This window comes from Protopterus annectens, chromosome 11.part0 (genome assembly GCF_019279795.1).
Source record: "Protopterus annectens isolate FY-2018-M chromosome 11.part0, PAN1.0, whole genome shotgun sequence".
NCBI classification, from domain to species: Eukaryota; Metazoa; Chordata; order Ceratodontiformes; family Protopteridae; genus Protopterus; species Protopterus annectens.
The window spans coordinates 588,736,679-588,756,678 of record NC_056745.1 but is presented as its reverse complement, the minus strand read 5'-3'; the positions used below and the strand labels follow the sequence as shown (position 1 = coordinate 588,756,678).

At 36.9% G+C, this 20,000-nt stretch overlaps 1 protein-coding gene across 1 annotated transcript in view; it reads right to left on the bottom strand.

Annotated features, from left to right (window-relative positions):
• Positions 1 to 20,000, bottom strand: part of TRHDE (thyrotropin releasing hormone degrading enzyme) — a 5,519,112-nt gene that overhangs the window by 70,217 nt on the left and 5,428,895 nt on the right. Inside the window, 2 exon segments of the mRNA XM_044088069.1 lie at positions 10,413 to 10,553; positions 14,372 to 14,539. Coding sequence (XP_043944004.1) covers positions 10,413 to 10,553; positions 14,372 to 14,539 — 309 coding nt within the window.

Below are 20,000 nucleotides of genomic sequence, written 5' to 3'. Positions count from 1 at the left end.
TCAAAGTGCACTCACTCAAAGCACTCCTTAAAAAGGAGAACATCGACATTTGTGTTGTAACAGAGACCTGGTTCAAGGCAGCATAAAACAACCCTGCACTACCAGGCTATAAATCATTTCACACCTTTCAGCCACAGAACTTCGACCAAAGCTCCAAAGGCAGTGGTGTTTCCATATTCATAAAGGATGTGCACACCTCCAGACTGGCAGCCCAACATAACTCATCAGAGATACTTCAGATGCAGCTAACATTGGGTCAGACAGTGATTCAAGCCGTAGCCTGATATAGGTCCCCAACTATGTCCCAAGAGTCATACTCCACATTCCTTATCACCCTGGAGAATATTAGGGTCCAAACTAACACTCTCTTAATGGGCAACTTCAACTACCCCTCCATTTACTGGGAAAACTACTCATGTACCAATTCACTTCCCCAACGTTTCCTGGAATTCATTAATTCCAATGCCCTGGACCAGCTCGTTCTTACCCCCACTAGAGGTAGCAACATCCTTGACCTGGTCATTACTAACATGGGTGACCATTGCTCTACACCAATAGTCAACTCCTCCTTGGTTAGATCTGACCACAAACTAATCACCTTGGAATTCCACATCCCTCCCATCCCCCAACCACCGCAAAGGTAACCACCATGAAAAACTTCTCCAAAGCTAACTTTGAGCTCCTAAAAGCAGAGGCGGCTAACTTCATGGCACCCATGCAAATGGAGAATAGTTGCATGACTGTTGAATCAAAAGGTAGATCATGCCTGCTCAACTTAGTTGACTTTTTGAGTCTGTCACAAGAGCTGTGGATGAAGCCAAGGTGGTTCATACAGCCTACCTTGATCTGGCTAAGGTCTTTGAAACCATTCCCCACTCAGGAATCATAGAAAAACTCACTAAGCTAGGCATCAACCCTATATCACTAGCTGGGTTGCAAAGTGGCTCAAAGATATAACCCACAGTGTGAAAGTAGCTGACTCCAAGTCAGACTGTCGACCAGTGATGAGTGGAGTCCCATAGGGGTCAGTCCTGGCTCCTCTCCTGTTTGGTATCTACTTTTCTGAAGTCCAAGCCAACAAGAAGGGTCTCTGGCTGACAAAGTTCACAGATGATTGCAAATTGGGAGCTATTATTAACTCCCCAAGTGATGTTGACATCCTACAGAAAGGCCTCACTGAGACCAACGACTGGTGTCAGAACCATGGCCCATGGCCTTAAGCTCAATGCCAACAAATATGTCATCATCCCCTTTGGGAAACCCCAGTTCCATGAATTACCATATCAATGGTAGTCCACTGATCACAGAAAGCATTATAAGAGATCTGGGAATACAGGTTGACAGCAACCTCTCTTTTGACCACCACATTGCCACTGTTGTCAGAAAGTCCTTCTATGTGGCACATCTATGTGGCACATCTCATTATTAAGGGTTTTGAATCCAGGAAGAAAGAGGTCATTGTCTTCCTCTACTCTTCCCTCATTAGGCCAATTTTTGAGTAAAATGCCTCAGGGGTCTAACACTATAAGAATATCATTCCCGTCCTTCTCTAACCTACATTTTCAGATATGTTTTCCATCTGTATGCACTTCTGCCTGTTAAAAACCCTATTTCCCACTTTTCTTTTCTTTTCTGTTCTCTCCTTTTCAGTTTTGTAATTGAAACAACAGGGATCAATCTGGCTAGACATAAGATAACATTTTTTCACATATTCTGTAAGTGTTTGCTATGAAGTAGCTGAAGAAAGGAAGATAAAGTATACTTACATCTGTGCTACTGAATGCAGCCATTATATGAGTTCTCAGGACCTTATGCAAGGCTGCTTGAGGTTGCTGCCTTCTCCCACTACATTTTTTTCTTCCTGCCCTGTGTATTCTCCTTGATCTCATTAAAGTACAGCTTGACCAACTAGCCACGTAACATGCCACAGTATGTGGTATAAGACTGTAGTGCATCTCTTTTTTAAACTAGTGCCTTTGTTGCTTTTATCTTTCCATTTTCCTGCTTCCTCTATTTGCAGCATCAGATTCAATAGTCATTCAATGCACACATTTTTGTGTGCCTTTAAACAAGCCCAGAACAGTTTCTAAGTGTCCTCTGTTTTTCCAATGGCATGCTAGTTGTGACAAAACTGACTAAACTGACTAACCCAAACCACACAAACTACATAAGGTGATTCTAACAATCTTGTGAGGAGGTAGAGAAGGGGATGCAGGTCAGCCCTCCATAGGAAGCAATTCAGCAACATGTTTATTAGAAGTCATAGAGTTGGTAAAGCCATTAATGGACTTTGTGGTCTCAATCTAACCAAACTTAATAATCAGAGGAGAGGAGAAGGCTCTCAAGAATTTACAATAATCTAGGCAAGATATCAGGATAAGTATTTTTTTTCAAAACCTTTTTATTAATTTTCAAAGTTAAAATCAGAAAAAAACTTAAATATTTAACAAACCATAACAATCAAATAACTATATACAATGTCCATAACAACATTTTGTATTAGATTAAACCATTGACATTTCTCTAATAAATCATTAAGCTTTTGCCAAGATAAATACTGATGTGTAACATTTGACATTTTCATTTTAACAGCTTGCATTTCTTTGTTATATACAGTCTTACTAAACAAATAAATTCTGTAAAAGGGGGCATTTTTATTCTTCCAATTCTTTGTATATATAACCAGAATGGACTGAAGGAGAAACACTTGTGTCATTCGTATAGACTCTGGGATTGGGGCATTAAACAAAATCAAAGAATTTGTAATAAAGTAATTATCAGACAACAATGCTTTTGCAAACTTTCTAAATTCTAAATAAAAGAGAATAACCTATATTCTATAATCATATAAAGCCAATTTGTATTCATCTCATCAGATCTGCAACAATCAATTTTCTCTAATTTATTAATTAAAGCAACATTGTGAAGAGTTAAAATATTGTGTAAATATTGCCAAGTATACATTTTCAGATATATGATTAAGTAGTTTTTTCAACAGATTTTAAATATATATTTTTTATTCTTATCTCAAAAAACTTCATTGCTAATTTATGTTGAATAATTCCAGTACAATGGATCAGGGGCTATAAAATTAGTTCTTAAAATCTTACATATTTTAGATAAATAGGATTTATAACTAATCACACCACTATAAATAATAAAGAACATTTCTAAACTTTTTGGAATGTAATTTGCATTCATGTTTAAAAACACCTCTAATTTATTATTAATGAAGTCTTTACAAGTTTGCATACTTATGTAGTTATTATTTTCTGTACATATCTTGCCAAAAGGTAGTCAGCTGAATGTATTTTATTTCCTCTCAGCAATTGATAACACAATTTTAAATAATTTTTTTTAAGGTCTAACATTTTATTTACATTAAATGTTTCTAGACAACTATTAGTATAAGCTATGCGAAATATTAGAATTAACCATTCTTTAATAATATAGTTAAGATTCCATAACTTTCTTAAACATGCTAAGAATATAATTAACATATTATTAATATATTATTGTTGGAATTAAGCAGATGCTAAGAGCAACAAATTCAAAGCAAGCACCAGGAACACATTACCACAGCTCAATTCACTGTTAACATTACGTATGTTTTAAGGCACAGTGCTAAAACTAGAACATCAGTTCAGAATGAGAAGTGTTTGCTCATGTACAGAAACAGCACTACACAACAAGCTTTAAAATTATCACTGCCTAAGAAAGAAGTTAAAAGTTAGGCTGGAATGTTCAAACACCATCAATGTGAAATCTGTTAAGCACAGACATTTATTTATATTTAATTGGGTGATGCATAAATATGTAAAAAAAGTTTCTACACTAAATTTCTCTGCATATAGTAATTGTATTCTCTTGCTTTTTGCCTAACAGATTGAAATGCAAACATTACTATATTGGATTTTTTGGCATTCAGTAAATATAAGTGAAAAACTGCAAGATTGTTTAGAATGGCTCTCAAGATTGCACCAACAGATGATTTTGTTTTTTGTTTCAGATGCTTAGCATAATTTTAGTTTTGTTTTATTACTCACGCAATAAGTATTTTCCTGCATATTGATGTCAGTACTGGTATGAAATGTTTTTGTGTGTGTATGGTGGAGGTAGCAATCATACTCTTTAGTCAAATGTTCATTTATGTTTTATATTTTACCTAAAATTACCAAAAGCAGCAAGAAATGCTAAAAGCACACCCTGACTGGGACTAAACTGGCATTACTAAACTGTTCTTTCTTTTCAGCTTTTCAAAAAAATATATATATGTCTGTCTATCTCTATCTGTCTATCTATCTATCTATCTATCTATCTATCTATCTATCTATCTATCTTATTATTCTATTTTAGTGCACTGGGTATTAATGGTGCATCTTATGCCCATGGCTAGTATTCATTTTATTTATTCTTAGTATGCTAATGAATGACTTGCCTCCTGCTGTGGCATTCACCTTTCATTGAACTTCCATCTCATTATCTTTCGTTAACCTTGTTTCAGCTTCATGCTCACCTGTCTCTTCTTTTTCCTTTACTCCTTTTAGTTGATAGGGTATGAGATTGCATAAGTGACTGCGGCCATTTTGTTGGTTTAACTGTTCTGGTATATAATTACTTAGTGCAGTACCAAATTAATTTGTAGCTACATTTTTAGTTTATTATTGTGCAGCTGTCAGGTGTGGAAGAGGTTTATTATTACCCCCATTGTCCTTAAAGATGTCTAAACTATATTTTGTACTACATTTTTTCTTTTCACTTTAGTACTTTAGGCTGTTATAAGAAAGAATCATTTGCATCTGTTCCTGTGCAATCCAAACTTTGGGCCCAATTCCAAAAGAGTTATTCTTGGTACAAGTGTCCTTCCTGCTTTATATATATATGCCCTACAATGGGGTAAGTCACTTATACCAAGAGCGAGCCTTTTGCTACAGAGGAATTTTGGACCAGCTTTCTTTAAATTAAAAAAGAGAAAAAACAAATAAGACATTTCCTAGTCAGCTGGTGGATATATCTCCTGTGCAGTAGAGAATGAACATAATGCACATGCTCTGCTTGACCAAAAGAGGTAAAAGATGTAAGTTTTTTTTTCTTATACTGAAAATTGTATCTGTTGTGTTGTGTTGGACAGCTGAGGCTTGATGCTAAAATAGTTTGAGCTCAATTTAAAGCAGTGTATTAGGATTATTTTCTTAGAACAAATGTAAATCAATAAGATGATATGAGCATGAAGTAAGTGAATAAAGACATATACAGCTTGTCACTGTCACATTTACCAGAAGACTCTCTTTCAAAAGCTTTTCATTGGTGACCAGTAAGTTTTAATGCAATTGTAATAATGTTTGGTACATGCATGGGACATCATATAAACTGCTAGACCAAGTGGTACATGCATTCATTCATTCATTGATATTGCCTACTCTATAGTCTTCAGAGTCCCAGTAGTGTAGAAAATGGGTCAAAGACATCTTTTTCCATCATCCAAACCTTCTGTTCACAACTGCAGTTCTAATTTGCAATCTTGCCTGTTATGTAAATTATCCTGGCCCATTATAATATGATAAGCCAAACTTTTTGCCAGCTACTTCATCCAATATACCAACTTCACCCCTCTTCCCCTCCAACATTCTCAGAATAAATACTCACACTTGCACCTCATCTCATATCTCCCACGAACAAGTTCTCAAGGTCTTGTCTAAGGCCAAGAACACTACATCTATATGGCTGGTAACAATCAGCCTGCCTGCTGTTTAGCCTGAAACATTACTTGTCAGATACCCTGCAGAAGCTTTTTAATATTAGCATCAAAACAGGCTAATTGCCAGATAAATGGAGGACAGCAAAGTTCATCCCCTTGCACAAAGGTGGGACTTCAATCGATCCATGTAATTATACATCAATAAACCTTACCAGCCTAATCTGTAAAGCTATGTAAAAGATTGTTATGGAGGCAATAAACAGGGATATAGGTAACCTACAGTCTCTTAACCCAACCTAGCTCATATTCATCAAGACCAGGTACTGCTAACTTAACCTGGTCGTCTTCTTCAAAAACGTCACTGATGCAATGGATGAAGGTAAATTGGTACACATGGAATACCTGGATCTAACAGAGGTGTTCAGCACTATCCCATATTCAAGTATCATAGATAAACTCTCTGAATTAAATGTTAATCCCTATGAAACTCATTGTGCAGAGAACTGGCTCAAAAATAGAACCGAGCAAGTAAGGGTGAGTGGCTGTACCTCCTTAAAAGGGCCTGTCACTGGCAGAACAGCACAAGGATCAGTCCTTGGGCTGCTTCTCTTTGGAATTTGCTTCTTGAAGGTCAGAGCTATTGTTAAGGATTCATGGCTGGCTAAGCGTGCAAATAGCTACAAACATGATTCCCCCATAAACTCCCCAGAGGGCACTGAGATCCTTTTCTGGCCCAATATCTGGTGTCAAAACCATGGATGAAAACTATATACCAAGAAATTTAAAGTCATATGCTTCTGCAAGGATAAGTCTCACATTGATATCACCACCCCTCTCCAAAAATTGATCCATTCATTAGAGATCTGGGAACCTATGTTGACAATGAATTGTCCTTTGATCACCCCACATCCACTGTTAAAAGGTAGTCCTTTACCTCACATAGATTATATCTAAAGGTATGGTGTCCAGATTCAGAGATGTGATTGTATCACTGTACTGAGCACTCATCAGACTGATCATTGATTATAATGTCCCTTTCAGAATATACCTGTCAAAACATTTGTCACAACTGGGATGACCACATCATTTCTTAATAAAAGATCAAGGGCCAAAATCATAAAAATCTATTTAGATCAACTGAAAGCCTTGTCTCTCTTCTCAGTATCATACAGGCTATTGAGAGGTGACCTTTGCCTCACATTCAAAGCCTTAACAAACCTATGTTGTCAGACCTATTACACATTCAAAAGTTAGACAGTATCATAAACATCCACTCAAGGGACCTCAACAGGAAGTGCTAGAGTATATGTATGTATCACTGAGAATACATCTTCTATGGAATTGTCTTCTGATCCACACAAAGCAGACTACTTTTCTTAAGCTATTCAAACATAATTTGGATAAATGGATAAAAAACTGCAAATCCCCCCCCCCCCCAGTTAAGCATCACTGGCCTTCATGGGTAGGGGAAACATTCAATCACTTCAACATATACTTATTCAGCTCATCTTTGGATAGTCACTTTGCAAAATATAAAAACTAATAATTACCATGGGGATGCAAGCCTAGGTTTCTTAAGATCCTTACATTTCAATTGTCTTGGAAATACCTATGAATCTATGAACCCATTTACTTTAACTGGTGCTGGGACAGTATTTCAGAGAAGCATTTCCAATTAGCTGAGAAGTTTATAAACCAAATGGGATGGTGGCACAGAGGTGCAGTGGTTAGCATTGTCACCTCACAGCAAGAGGTTTTCCGGATAAGTTCTTGCTGGTGTGCCTTCTGTGTGGAGTATTGTATGTCCACCCTGTAATGGAATAGGTTTCCTCGCACATTCCAAAGACATGCGTCTGGAGCATTTCTCCCCGGGCCTCCACTGAAAATGCACTCTGTCCCACTTGGGCTTTCTCAGTAAACAAATGTTAAATAAAAAAAAAAAATAGGGTGTTGATAAATGAATGTTCCTCCATCATTTGGGTAAATGCATGCATGGACAATGGATCATAAACTGTGTTTTTTTGCAGTGGCATGTTTCCTCGGCATGTGATGAAACTGAGTAACTGTAAGCCCAGTCTTTGGTGGCCATTGAATATCAACATCACAGCTGACAAAAGATGGTTCATAGCATGCAGGTGATAGCCCTTGCTTTATACAATACTGTCACTTAGACTGCTTGTTCGATACTTAACGAGAGCACTATATGGTTGATTGTATATAGCTCAGCGGTTGCAGGCTTTTGAGGACTTATCCATGTAGTTCCACATGGTAAGCTGCTGGTGCAATAGTATTATGTTGTCACTAGGTTCAGGTCCCACCTTAGTAGAGTACTCTGACAATACATGCATTTGACAATACATTTGTTTGGCTGTTATGTTTTTTGTACTACAGGTATTAAATTTAATGGGAAATTATGTGAGACCTGTAATCTCCATGGCATTGTTTCATCTTTGGCACATCCTACTTTATTAATCTGCCTGAACTGATAGAATTAATGTATGTTCAACTGCAACCTTCAGTACAATTGTGCAGGTAGCTTGGCAGTTTATACCTTGGACATATGCACCAGATATGATGATTGCTTCTGGTTCGATTTCTATCCCTTGCTTATTTCTTTTTGTTTTTCTTCCGTGTGTCTGATGTCTGCTTTTTCATTGTATTCCTCCTTATTCATTGTGTCAGCATCTCTACTGTCAGTCTGTTTTGTTTGTGTATACCAGCGGCTTAACACAACTCTCCTACAATCCTTGTATTTCCTTATTACCTTCCCAGCTTACCTTCTCTTCATATATAATGTGTGCACCTGACCCAATAAAAAATGTCCCTGTTTCCCCATCTCCAGCCACAACTCAGTACTATGCATTCTTTCCACAGTCCCTGCTGTAGTTATGAGTGGGATATTTGATAATCAGTAGTCCTTGCACTCTTTCCTTCACGTACTCATTCTTAATGAGCATCAACCTCATCATACAAACAAGGAAAACAGCAGTGTACTGGGCACAGGCACTCCTGCTGTGTTTCTGAATCCCAGAATTAGTGTTTGTCTTCTACATTGATAAGGTTCAGATACTGATACAAAGTAAGAATATTGCATCTATATTACCCAATCGAACATTTAGGTTAGCGAATACCTAATTGTCGAACTGGTAATATCAAAAAATTAAAACAGCAAATGGCTGATTTAATGTAGGGAATGAATTCCATCGGCCGCAAAAAAAAAAAAAATAAAAAAATAAAAAATTAAACCAAAATGAAGTGGGGGCTTTGGCACCCACACCCCTCATCAGGGGGGGCTATGCCCCTCGCACCCCCCTAACTAAATATACTAACTCCGAGATTCATCTACAGTGGAGAAAGGGGCAAAATCCACATAATGGCAAGGGAATTCTTTCCCTGTGTTAAATCGGCTGTTCGCGGTTTTTTGCTTTCGCTATTACCAGATCGACGTTTAGGTATCCGCTAACCTAAACGTTTGATCAGGTAATACGAACCCAGAATATTTGGTATGCTTTTTCAGGACACAGGAATTAGATAGTTGCAGTTATGATGGGTACTCTGCAATATATTACTCATACACTCTAGCCATATAGGAAGCCACTCCTGGCTCATAAAAGTCCACTCGTATGCCCACTTGAGCTGCTACAGTACTCCTACAATGCCTGATGTGTCAGACAATTAAAAATCAGTAAATATTTGCGTCATAGTAGATGAAACTTTTGCATCACATTATTTGAACAGGCGTACCATATTACAGCTTTGAAGTGATTCTTAGCTCTTATTCAAAAACTTACTGTAACACTTCCAGTAGCATAAACAGACCTTTTGACTAACTTAATGGTTCATAATCAGACAAGTGCATGCATTTCTTTCCAAATAATAACAATTATAATCAAACTTCCATTTTATTTTAAATATATAGCTTTTCATCTTCAAACTGAAAATGGTTTTACTGATTATTATGCAATGTGATATCATGTTTTCACTTCTTTTTTCTCATAAGATATTTTAAGAAGTATTATTTCATTGTCTTGGCAAATAGATGTTTTAGATCAAAGTGTTAGAAACATTAAAGTCATCCTGATACTCAGTGAACTTCAAATGTAACTTACAGCTCCATGAGCAAATGCATGAGTAACATACATGGCTGCCATTTCCTTTTTGTTGACAAATCTAATTAGCCATCAAAGCAATCAGCACAGTAGCTGTATTAAGGCAGATTTTAAATAAACCTGTACGAGGAAAAAGTTATTACTGTGCAAATATTTCACCTTAGCAGAAAAGTCAACCATAAACTAACTCTAATTTACCATTACAATTGGGCAAGTATGGCATGCCTTTTAGGTACTTATCTGAAAGCTAATTTTAATGAGTATAATAGATTCTCAGATCACACTGTGAGCTGTAGTATGCCACATTTCAAAGTATCCAACTGTTGTGTAAAGCCAGTACTTGAATCTTTGGAATTAATTCATTCAGATTATAAAGAATTTGCTCTCAGCACTTATTAACTCAAGATTCTCACTTCAAATGATCCTGACTTACTGGAATGTTTTTCTGTAGTTCAACATTAAAAATCTGAGACAAAAGTTAACCAAATATAGACTCTACCTCTGTAATAAATATAAAAGGATAGTTATTCCAACTATGGTGACAAAATGAAACAAGGAAAATAAACACATAAAGGAAGAACACTATTGCACAGAAAATATCATACCTAGAATGTAAAATTGTCCACTTGTCCTTGAAAAACCTCCATGCTAAATTGCGTCCCTGTGGATTGCGTGCGACATGTATAATTACATCTATAGCATCCTGTTCGGCAACAACATCCGAGTTAAGTGACAGGTTAAGCAGCCTGGAAACAAATATTGGCAGAGTTATGTTTTTTTCCCTTCTTTTTAATCTCAAGGGGGGCAGTTTTCCTCTACAGTTAGGCAATACTTTTCTCACATCAGCTGTAGCCCCTACCTTCATTCCCATCATGCTTCACATCAGCATACCTCTCAAGCTCTGTGCATTCAAAATCAAAGAACTCATCTTTAAAAAAAATCATAGCAAAGTTGTTTTCATTTTTTTATCACAGATAGCCTGCAGATACTACTTGTCATACATCTGCTGGTAAGGAATTTTTGTATGGGCTTATCATAGCTTAATCCAACCATACCAAACAATAAAAACTCCCAAACTGTTAAAGACAACAAACTGAACACACCGGCTCCAGGATAAAAACAGTCCTGCACATGAAAAGTTCCTTTGAAAATAAAACGGCACTCCAATTATAAGCTGCACATGGCTGCAACGGCGCTTACAATTTGGCTCCAATGAGAGTATTTAAAACCTTCCAGTTGTATAAGTTCTGTTTGTCTGAAGAAGTCCCACAATCTGTGGGATGAAAAGCGCTTAACTTTATAGTTCGTAATAAAGTGTTTCTTTTTTTACAAGCAGTTTGTTTTCATCGCATTTATCAAATTTACATATTTGGACAGTAACACATATGGAGTGCCGTTATTTTAAAAGGAACTTTTACATGTGCAGCTTATAATTGGAGTGCTGTTTTATTTTCAAAGGAACTTTTCATTTGCAGGACTGTTTTTATCTAGGAGCCGGTCTGTTCAGCTTGTTGTCTTTTATCATAGCTTAATAACACATATACCTTTCAATTAGTAAAACTTTATAAAAAATCTGTTAATCTAGGAGAAGCAAGATTAAATTTGAGGGTAAATTTATAGTACTATGCCTAAATAATAGAATTCAAGAGGTATGCACACCATCATGGGGAAAAAATGTAGCTGTCTCTTCAGAGTTGAGACAATCTACCTGCAATGTGGTGACCTGGGATTGACTAACAAATTAGGAAGCTGGACTGCCTACTTGCTATGAGGGGGTGAGGATGTGGGAGTTTTTGGCAATTTTGCAAGCTCTAGTGGGTGATAAGAGCAGCACAGCAACACAAGCATACCCATGTGTATAGAGGAGGGGCAATGTTTCACATGGGAATGTGTCTGTGTGCTATAATATCATTGCTATCCTACCTCTCAAGAGAAAAAAGTAGGGCATACTGTCTCACAGTAGGGACATTAGGGCATACTGCCTCACAACAGGGACAGTAGGGCATAATGTCTCACAGCAGGGACAGTAGGGCATACTGTCTCACAGTAGGGACATTAGGGCATACTGCCTCACAACAGGGACAGTAGGGCATAATGTCTCACAGCAGGGATAGTAGGGCATACTGTCTCACAGTAGGGGCAGTAGGGCATACTGTCTCACAGTAGGGAGAGTAGGGCATACTGTCTCACAGTAGGGACAGCAGGGCATAGTGTCTCACAGCAGGGACAGTAGGGCATATTGTCTCACAGCAGGGACAGTAAGGCATAATATCTCACAGTAGGGATAGTAGGACATAGTGTCTCACAGTAGGGACAGTAGGGCATACTGTCTCACAGTAGGGATAGTAGGGCATACTGTCTCACAGCAGGGACAGTAAGGCATAATGTCTCACAGCAGGGACAGTAGGGCATACTGTCTCACAGTAGGAACAGTAGGGTATACTGCCTCACAACAGTGACAGTAGGGCACAATGTCTCACAATAGGGACAGTAGGTCATATTGTCTCACAGTAGGAACAGTAGGGCATACTGTCTCACAGCAGGGACAGTAAAGTGTAACATCTCACAGTAGGGACAGTAGGGCATACTGTCTCACAGTAGGGAGAGTAGGGCATACTGTCTCACAGTAGGGACAGCAGGGCATAGTGTCTCACAGCAGGGACAGTAGGGCATATTGTCTCACAGCAGGGACAGTAAGGCATAATATCTCACAGTAGGGATAATAGGGTATAGTGTCTCACAGTAGGGACAGTAGGGCATACTGTCTCACAGTAGGGATAGTAGGGCATACTGTCTCACAGCAGGGACAGTAAGGCATAATGTCTCACAGCAGGGACAGTAGGGCATACTGTCTCACAGTAGGAACAGTAGGGTATACTGCCTCACAACAGTGACAGTAGGGCACAATGTCTCACAATAGGGACAGTAGGTCATATTGTCTCACAGTAGGAACAGTAGGGCATACTGTCTCACAGCAGGGACAGTAAAGCGTAACATCTCACAGTAGGGACAGTAGGGCATAATGTATCTGCTGTTGAGAGAAGATGCTGCTGCACTGTAATGCCTACATCAACTCTTCATCTCCACCAATCATTGGTAGAATTATCTGCTAGCTGTAATCCTAGTCTGGAGCCCCAGTTTTCGGGGGGGGGGGTTAAATCATTTAATTTGAAGGGAAAGTTAAGCAGAAGAGGTATAGGCACTGATGGCAGCAGGAAAAAAAAGTCACAGTTTCCTAAATGGATGTTTTATTTCAGAAATCAATGCATCTAAAATTCAAGTTCTGATTTGTACAGGATGGTACAGCTGTGATGAGGTGAAATAATGAATGAATTATGTCTATTCTTTCTTGTGCCCAGTTTTGATCTGGATCTCTACTAAATACATATGGAAACACATGCACTGAGGGGCACATCATAGAACTAATCTGGATAATCTGAGTGCTCTTCATATAGTCCAGTGTCGAAACCACCAAACCACAAAATATTGACCAGAATAGGCATACCTCTCGAGTGTACCTCATTACGAGGAATGTTCCTCATTTTGGGTATTAAAAAGTCCTTTTTCTTCAAGGTTCCACATTGAAAATGTCTGTCACTCATTCAATTTTAGGAATTTTTTAAACTGATATCCATGGTAATTAGTACTGAACCATATTGCTTCATCAAAATAACTTTTGATAAGTTATAAGGTAACACATTTCAACCACCCTGTGACCTTTCTAGTTGAAGTTGTAAGTATGCTATTAGATGGTATTCCACATTTTGCCCATTTGTTCCACATTATGGGAGGCAATGTTTCTCATTTTGGAGGTGGAAAGATGAAAGTTATAAGAACGGGTCAGTCTTTATGACAATGAAAATAAAAATAAAATTACAAAAAATATTTTACATTTGGGCGACAAGCCTCATTGCACCTAAATGTGGGGGCTGTATCTCCACACCCCCTGCAAATGATATATACCAACTCTGAGATCATTCCACAATGGAGAAAGGGAAATAAATCACAATCCCTTCTCTACCATGCTCTTGGGCAACTACTATGATAGCTGTTCAAGAAAAGTGCATTTTAACTTTTTCAGATCAATCTTTTGTGTGTCAGTATTTTGGTGTTCAACTGTATAATGTAACCTAGCAAATCTATGTTTTGCATCTGTTCACAATGGCTGTGCATGCTTGAGATCTGAGCTATGCCTTTCATCACGGTTTATGCCAAATGACAGTAAATCTCAGGAAAAGATAGTAAGGTCAAAGGACCCATTTGCCTCATACAGAGAACACAACAGCTCCAGTGCCCTCCTATTCCTGTCTGACAAGTGGGAGGGAAGTGCTGAGATATTGAAGTAAACACATAATTTGTTAACATAAGATCAATTCCATGTTTTTAATGCTATTTAAGTTACTTGATAATAATGAGGCACCATCTTATTAGCTACCGGTTTCATGATTGCCCTAAATACAAGAGATTCATAAGAATAATGCAATAGTAAGAAAATATTTACTGAAATTTTAATAAGAGTTAATTCATTAGTACAAATCTTTAAAGTAATTAAAAGAAAACTTACTTATTCAGTAGGTTTTTGTTGTCACTGCATGTTAAAGCTTCTAGTAATATTTTCTTCTCTGAAACTGCTGTGGAAGAATGGAATTTCATCCACAAAAATTCCCAGACATCCTCTTCCATTAATGACACACCAGTGCAATAGACAATATCTCTGACATTTGGGGGAATCCTGCAAAACAGTTTAGAAGGTGACTGCAGAGAAAACCATTGCATTTAATCCATGTAGCTACAGTTCCTATTAGGTACATATGGCTTCTCTACAATTGAAATACTAATACAGTAGAACATCTCACTTTCCGTCTATCAAGGCTTTCATTTAGTCATTCAGTCTGCAATAGTCACTTCATCACACTTTGGGTCAGGAGTGAGTGGGAACCCATAGCCAATCCTAGTACTTCCAGTTTACAAGGCAAAGAAACCAGCACTGGACAGGAGGCCAGTTCTCACTGGAAGTGCACATTATGCAAAAGGAGGATCATATATTGTAATTGCCCCCTCCCCCCATCCTTGAGGCTGGGTCCATGACAAAAATGGGGATAAGTTCTCTTACAAAATTAAAAATAAAAATATGAAGATATTGAAATTTCTGTGAAAGGAAATTATACTACAAACCTGCCCCTCAGATCATGGAAGTAAAAATTTTGAGACAGTAATGTTAATGTAACTGTTTTCATTTTTGCATTACCTGAAAGTAAGATTAGTGAAGACCATTACAAATACTGAACACTGATATGCTGAGGCATGACTCTAGCTTTGTTTAGCACTGGAAAAACTCAATCACAAGGCCATTTCAGCATATTAACTCCAGTGACCAGTCTGGATTTCCCCAGTAGCTCATAGTGTTGAACAACTGGCTTACCATTGTATTGGCTGTTATTCCATATCTCCAGAATTCACTTAGGTTGTCAAATTCATGTTAAATTCACTAACAGTTTTAAACTATGTCACTTCTTGTAACATGTTGTTTCAGGTAGAAAACTCTTTGCTACAGAGAAATATTTCTTTACTAATAAATGATAGTCATCAATGGAGTTACCAGACTTTACATAATGTGCCCTAAACCTGAAACTTCGTTATATTGCAGAAGTGTGATGCAAATAGTTATGGTATCATAAAATTAGGGAGCACATTTTTTGATGTCTAGCAAAGCCAGGAATCCCATGTGAAGTTATTTTCTCCTAAACAACCACATATTTAATTTATTACATGTCATACACCTACATTTTATTTTTAGCTTTTATTTTGTGTTTTTTTAGTTTAATTTTTTTGTTTTGCATTGACTTCAGGGGGCAATTGCATAAGTTCCCTGTTAAAATGCAATTTTACATGCTTTCCATTTCTATGGATGGATTACCATGTGAATGAATTTCTCTACTAGTACTAAAATAAAATGCAATGGATTTTTTTAGCATGTAAGTTATGGTTTACTTTAGCAGTTTGCACTTTCTGTAGATATTTACAGTTGCTTCTGTTTTTTTTTTTTTATTTCCTTTCTATTCTTCCACGTTTGCTGTATGTTTTTATTTAAAAATAACTTACAGGGGTTTGATTTAGTTGTTACAGAAGTCATGGATGTAATTTATGTGAGAAGTGTGTTTACTTTCTTTTTTTCCCCCTAGAATTAATGTAGTGAGTGTTTTAAACAACTGGCTTTAACAAAGTGGTAATAAATGGTTTGGACAAAGTGGGAATAAAAGTTTGATGTTATTGATAGGATTGTGATACACATATCTACACTTTGTTTCTGATATGCATTTTACTTTTTTTCTTTTTGATTGTCTAGTGACAATATTGATTTTTTTAATACAAAAATAAAGTTTATTTAAACTGATAGAGTTTATAACAAAACTTAAAGTGAATCATAAAAAAACATGGGAACACATCGAATCCATACAGTTGAACATACTCTAAACAAAAGTATCGAAAAACTGTATGCAGTTTTAACAAATTGACATATAACATACAATCAAGTTATTGATAAAACTCTGGCAGTTAGTGCAGAAAACTTTGCAAAGTTAGCATTGTAGAAAAATGCATTTCTCTGATACACTGACATGACATGGATGGGTTACAGTCACTTGTTTAAATCACTCATGCTCAAATTACTGTCGCTCATGCACTACAGTCTAAGATGACAATGACAATTACGCCTATCATGTTGATCTATCCAAATTGAAGCAAGATTGTAATCCCCTCTTGTTCTTAGCTGTGGGTGAGACTGTCCCTCTACAAAAGTACTTTTTATATCTGTAACTTCTGCTCAAAAGATAATAAGCTATAGTACACACATTACAGGAATGTATGAATGTTTGTTTGTGTCTTTCGGCTTTTCCCGGTTAGGGGTTGCCACAGCGGAACTCCGGTCCGCTAATGATTGGTAGTTGATTTTTACGTGCCAAGTTACCAGCCCTGATGCACAACCTTCAATGAAGGTATGCCCATTCACGCATGTCTCCACGCAGAAGACGCTCTAGCTGAGAATCGAACCGGACAGCGTCTTACTGTGAGGCGACAACGCTACCGCAGCACCAATGTATGAACTCAAATTGTCAAAGTTGTCATGTGCATGCACTGATGATGCCTCTGATGTGATTTACATATCCTTATGACTAAATGAATACAATTCCAGCATGTGTCTGGGGATGTTCCCGATCTGCTTAACGCTCATGCTGCTTCTCTGGTTTGGGAGATGAGTTGTTACCATTCCTTGATTCCTTTCAGACATGGTTAATACCAAATGTTTTAGTTCTGATGAGTTAAGACGACTTCCATCCTACCTTACCTGTGTTTTATTTCTGCTTATTGTCCTGCAGCAGGTACATATCAAACTGTTAAGTGGACTGTTCTTTCATACACAAACCTTGCTCTGCATTCATTTGTATGAGTTTTCACCTTCACTGAAACTGGAAATACTGCTTTATCTCAGTCTTTCTCTCACACTATCTCTTTGTTTCTCTCCTTATATTGCTTGAATGTGAATTTTACCAGTTAGTCTTCACTCATTTTACTCCTTTGGAAAATCAGAGTAGTTTACTATCCAGTTTGCTTTTGTTAATCTCCAAATTTGAAGTTTTGTAGCTGATTTGTGACTGTCAGAATACTTGATATTTTTAATAATGATACTTTTTAATTAATTCCTATTTTAGTAAAACCTGAACATCTACAGAGAAGTTTCTTGAACTGTATGGTGTTTTCTGAAATAAAACTTGCAAACCAGTCACATAATGTTTAGAAGTTACAATGCTGATAAACCCCCACCCAATACTGTCAGTATTTGTGAGAAAGTTCCATGCCTGCCTTTCATATAGTTCTCTCACTAATGATCTATGAAAGATACCTTGAAAGAAATCCATATATAAGCATAAAAACAAAAGGAAAATGAACAGATATAGTGATCAAACTGCAGTCTGCCGTTCTTGTTTTTTGAATGACAGACATTATATTCATATATTTTTATTTCTACTAAGTGTCTAGCACCAGTTTGGAAAAGCTGGCTCACATTTATTTTTCAGCTTGATTTAGTGTATTTCTCCCAATCAGGAGTTCCTTCTTACATTCTGAATCTTTTAAATCTATAAAACCTGACACTACGACTCTGCCTTCACTATGTTGAATAAGTCACACTATATTATAGTGTTATCCCATTCATACGTTAATATCTTGTGCACCTCAGCTCTTAAGACACATTGGCATTATTGGCTTAAGATGAACTGCATGGTGTCTATCTCATTCTGAAGACACTTAGTACTGGCACTAATTTGTGAATGCACCATTGTAAGCACCATATCCATAGAAACTCAAAATGAGTTGTGTACTATAACAAAACTGAAATCAATGAGACAATTAATGGAAGGACTACATTTGAACAGAATATGCTGGAATAATAGAATGTACTAACATTAGTTCTCAGTCTAAGTAGGAAAATACCTCTATGCAATCAAATTAGCCTATTAGGGAATATAATCTTGGCTAGCTACAAATGTAGCGCTTGGAACAACAATCCAAGGTGACCCTAAATTGACTGACCTAAGTGTACATCTACAACTATTCACCCCTCTAACAGATCATGTTACTGGACAGAAAATATCTTGGAATAGACACTAGCATCAGATCCCATTACAACTGCACACGCAGAAACTATATTTGGCATAACTGGTGGTTATAACTCTGTCTCCATCATATGGAAACAGCACAATTCTAGAAGTATCCAGTATAAAACAATCAGAAATACAACTAAGTCTGATAATGAAAACGTTCTTATCTATCCATATGCAAAACAACTGGGAGCCAGTAAAATCAGTGATTTAAATATTGCAATAATTCACTTCAACAATACTTTCTTCTCCGTGTTAAACTTCCTTGCAATTCAACACAAATCATGACTGTGCATTTTCACAGATGAAACAAACTAAAACATAGCATGTTGATTTAATTCATGCTACATAAATGTCACTAACTCCCTTAATAAACCCAAATGAAAAATCAGTATAGCAGTAAGCAATACAGAAAATGTCACTGCCACAGTCTCACTTACCACAACTTCTACCAGCATGATATAAAAAAATATTCAAAAACTTAAACCCACTTCTCTTGTAACAGATAGCCTTTCAGTAGACTGTTTCAAAATAACTGCAGATGGCATTTCATATATACTATCTATACTTATCAATTGTTCTGTCCATGACATTTCTGTTCCAAAACTCTGGAAACAATCATACATTAGTACTTTGCATAATAGTGATCTGTTGACTACAGACATGTAGACATTTTCTCCCCTCCGTCTAAAATACGTAACAAAGAATGAATCACAGTGCACAACACAGCATGATTTTAGACCAGACCACAGCACAGAAATAGTGTTACTAACTTTAATAAACCATGTTTATAAAAGAAGAAATCAAGATGAAATGGCTACATCCTATTTCTAGATCTATCCAAAGCATTTGCTAGATTCTCCTCTTCTATATTATCTAAGCTCAAGGAACTGAGTCTCATAAGCAATGCAGTTACCTTACCACAATGTGTACAATGGACAGATGAGCTGTCAACTTATCAGAAAAAAGCATGAAGGGCCAGATTCCAAAAGATTTGTGTTTGGGTAAGTAATTTACTCTGATGTAACAGTGCCCTGATTCTGAAACACTATATATCAGCATAATGCAAAATATTGAAGTAAAAAACATCAACCAAACTAAGCTGAAAACCCCATCATTATTAAACAGCGTATGTTCTTGAATCATTATCCAGGAACATGCAAAGAAAACAATGATGCTTTTACAAAGGGGCAAGGTCCCCTGCAACCCCCACTCATTACAAATACAAAATCGGAGATTTAATAATACTGGAGAAGGGAAAAAGTCCCTAACCCTGCTATTATAGCCACCTCACACCACTGACATCAATTTAAACATATTGCAGTCTACAAATTTAATGTAATTTTACAGTAGGCAAAAAAGCTATTTTATTTTTGTGGGGGGTTTTTTGTTTATTTATTTATTTACTGGCACTATTACATAAGTGCTTTGATTCTGGTACCACACAGTATCAAGTTACATAATGTCAGCTAAAAGATAAGGAGGACACAGAGAATGTTTTGAAACAGCCATATTAAACCTGCATAGCTTTAAAAC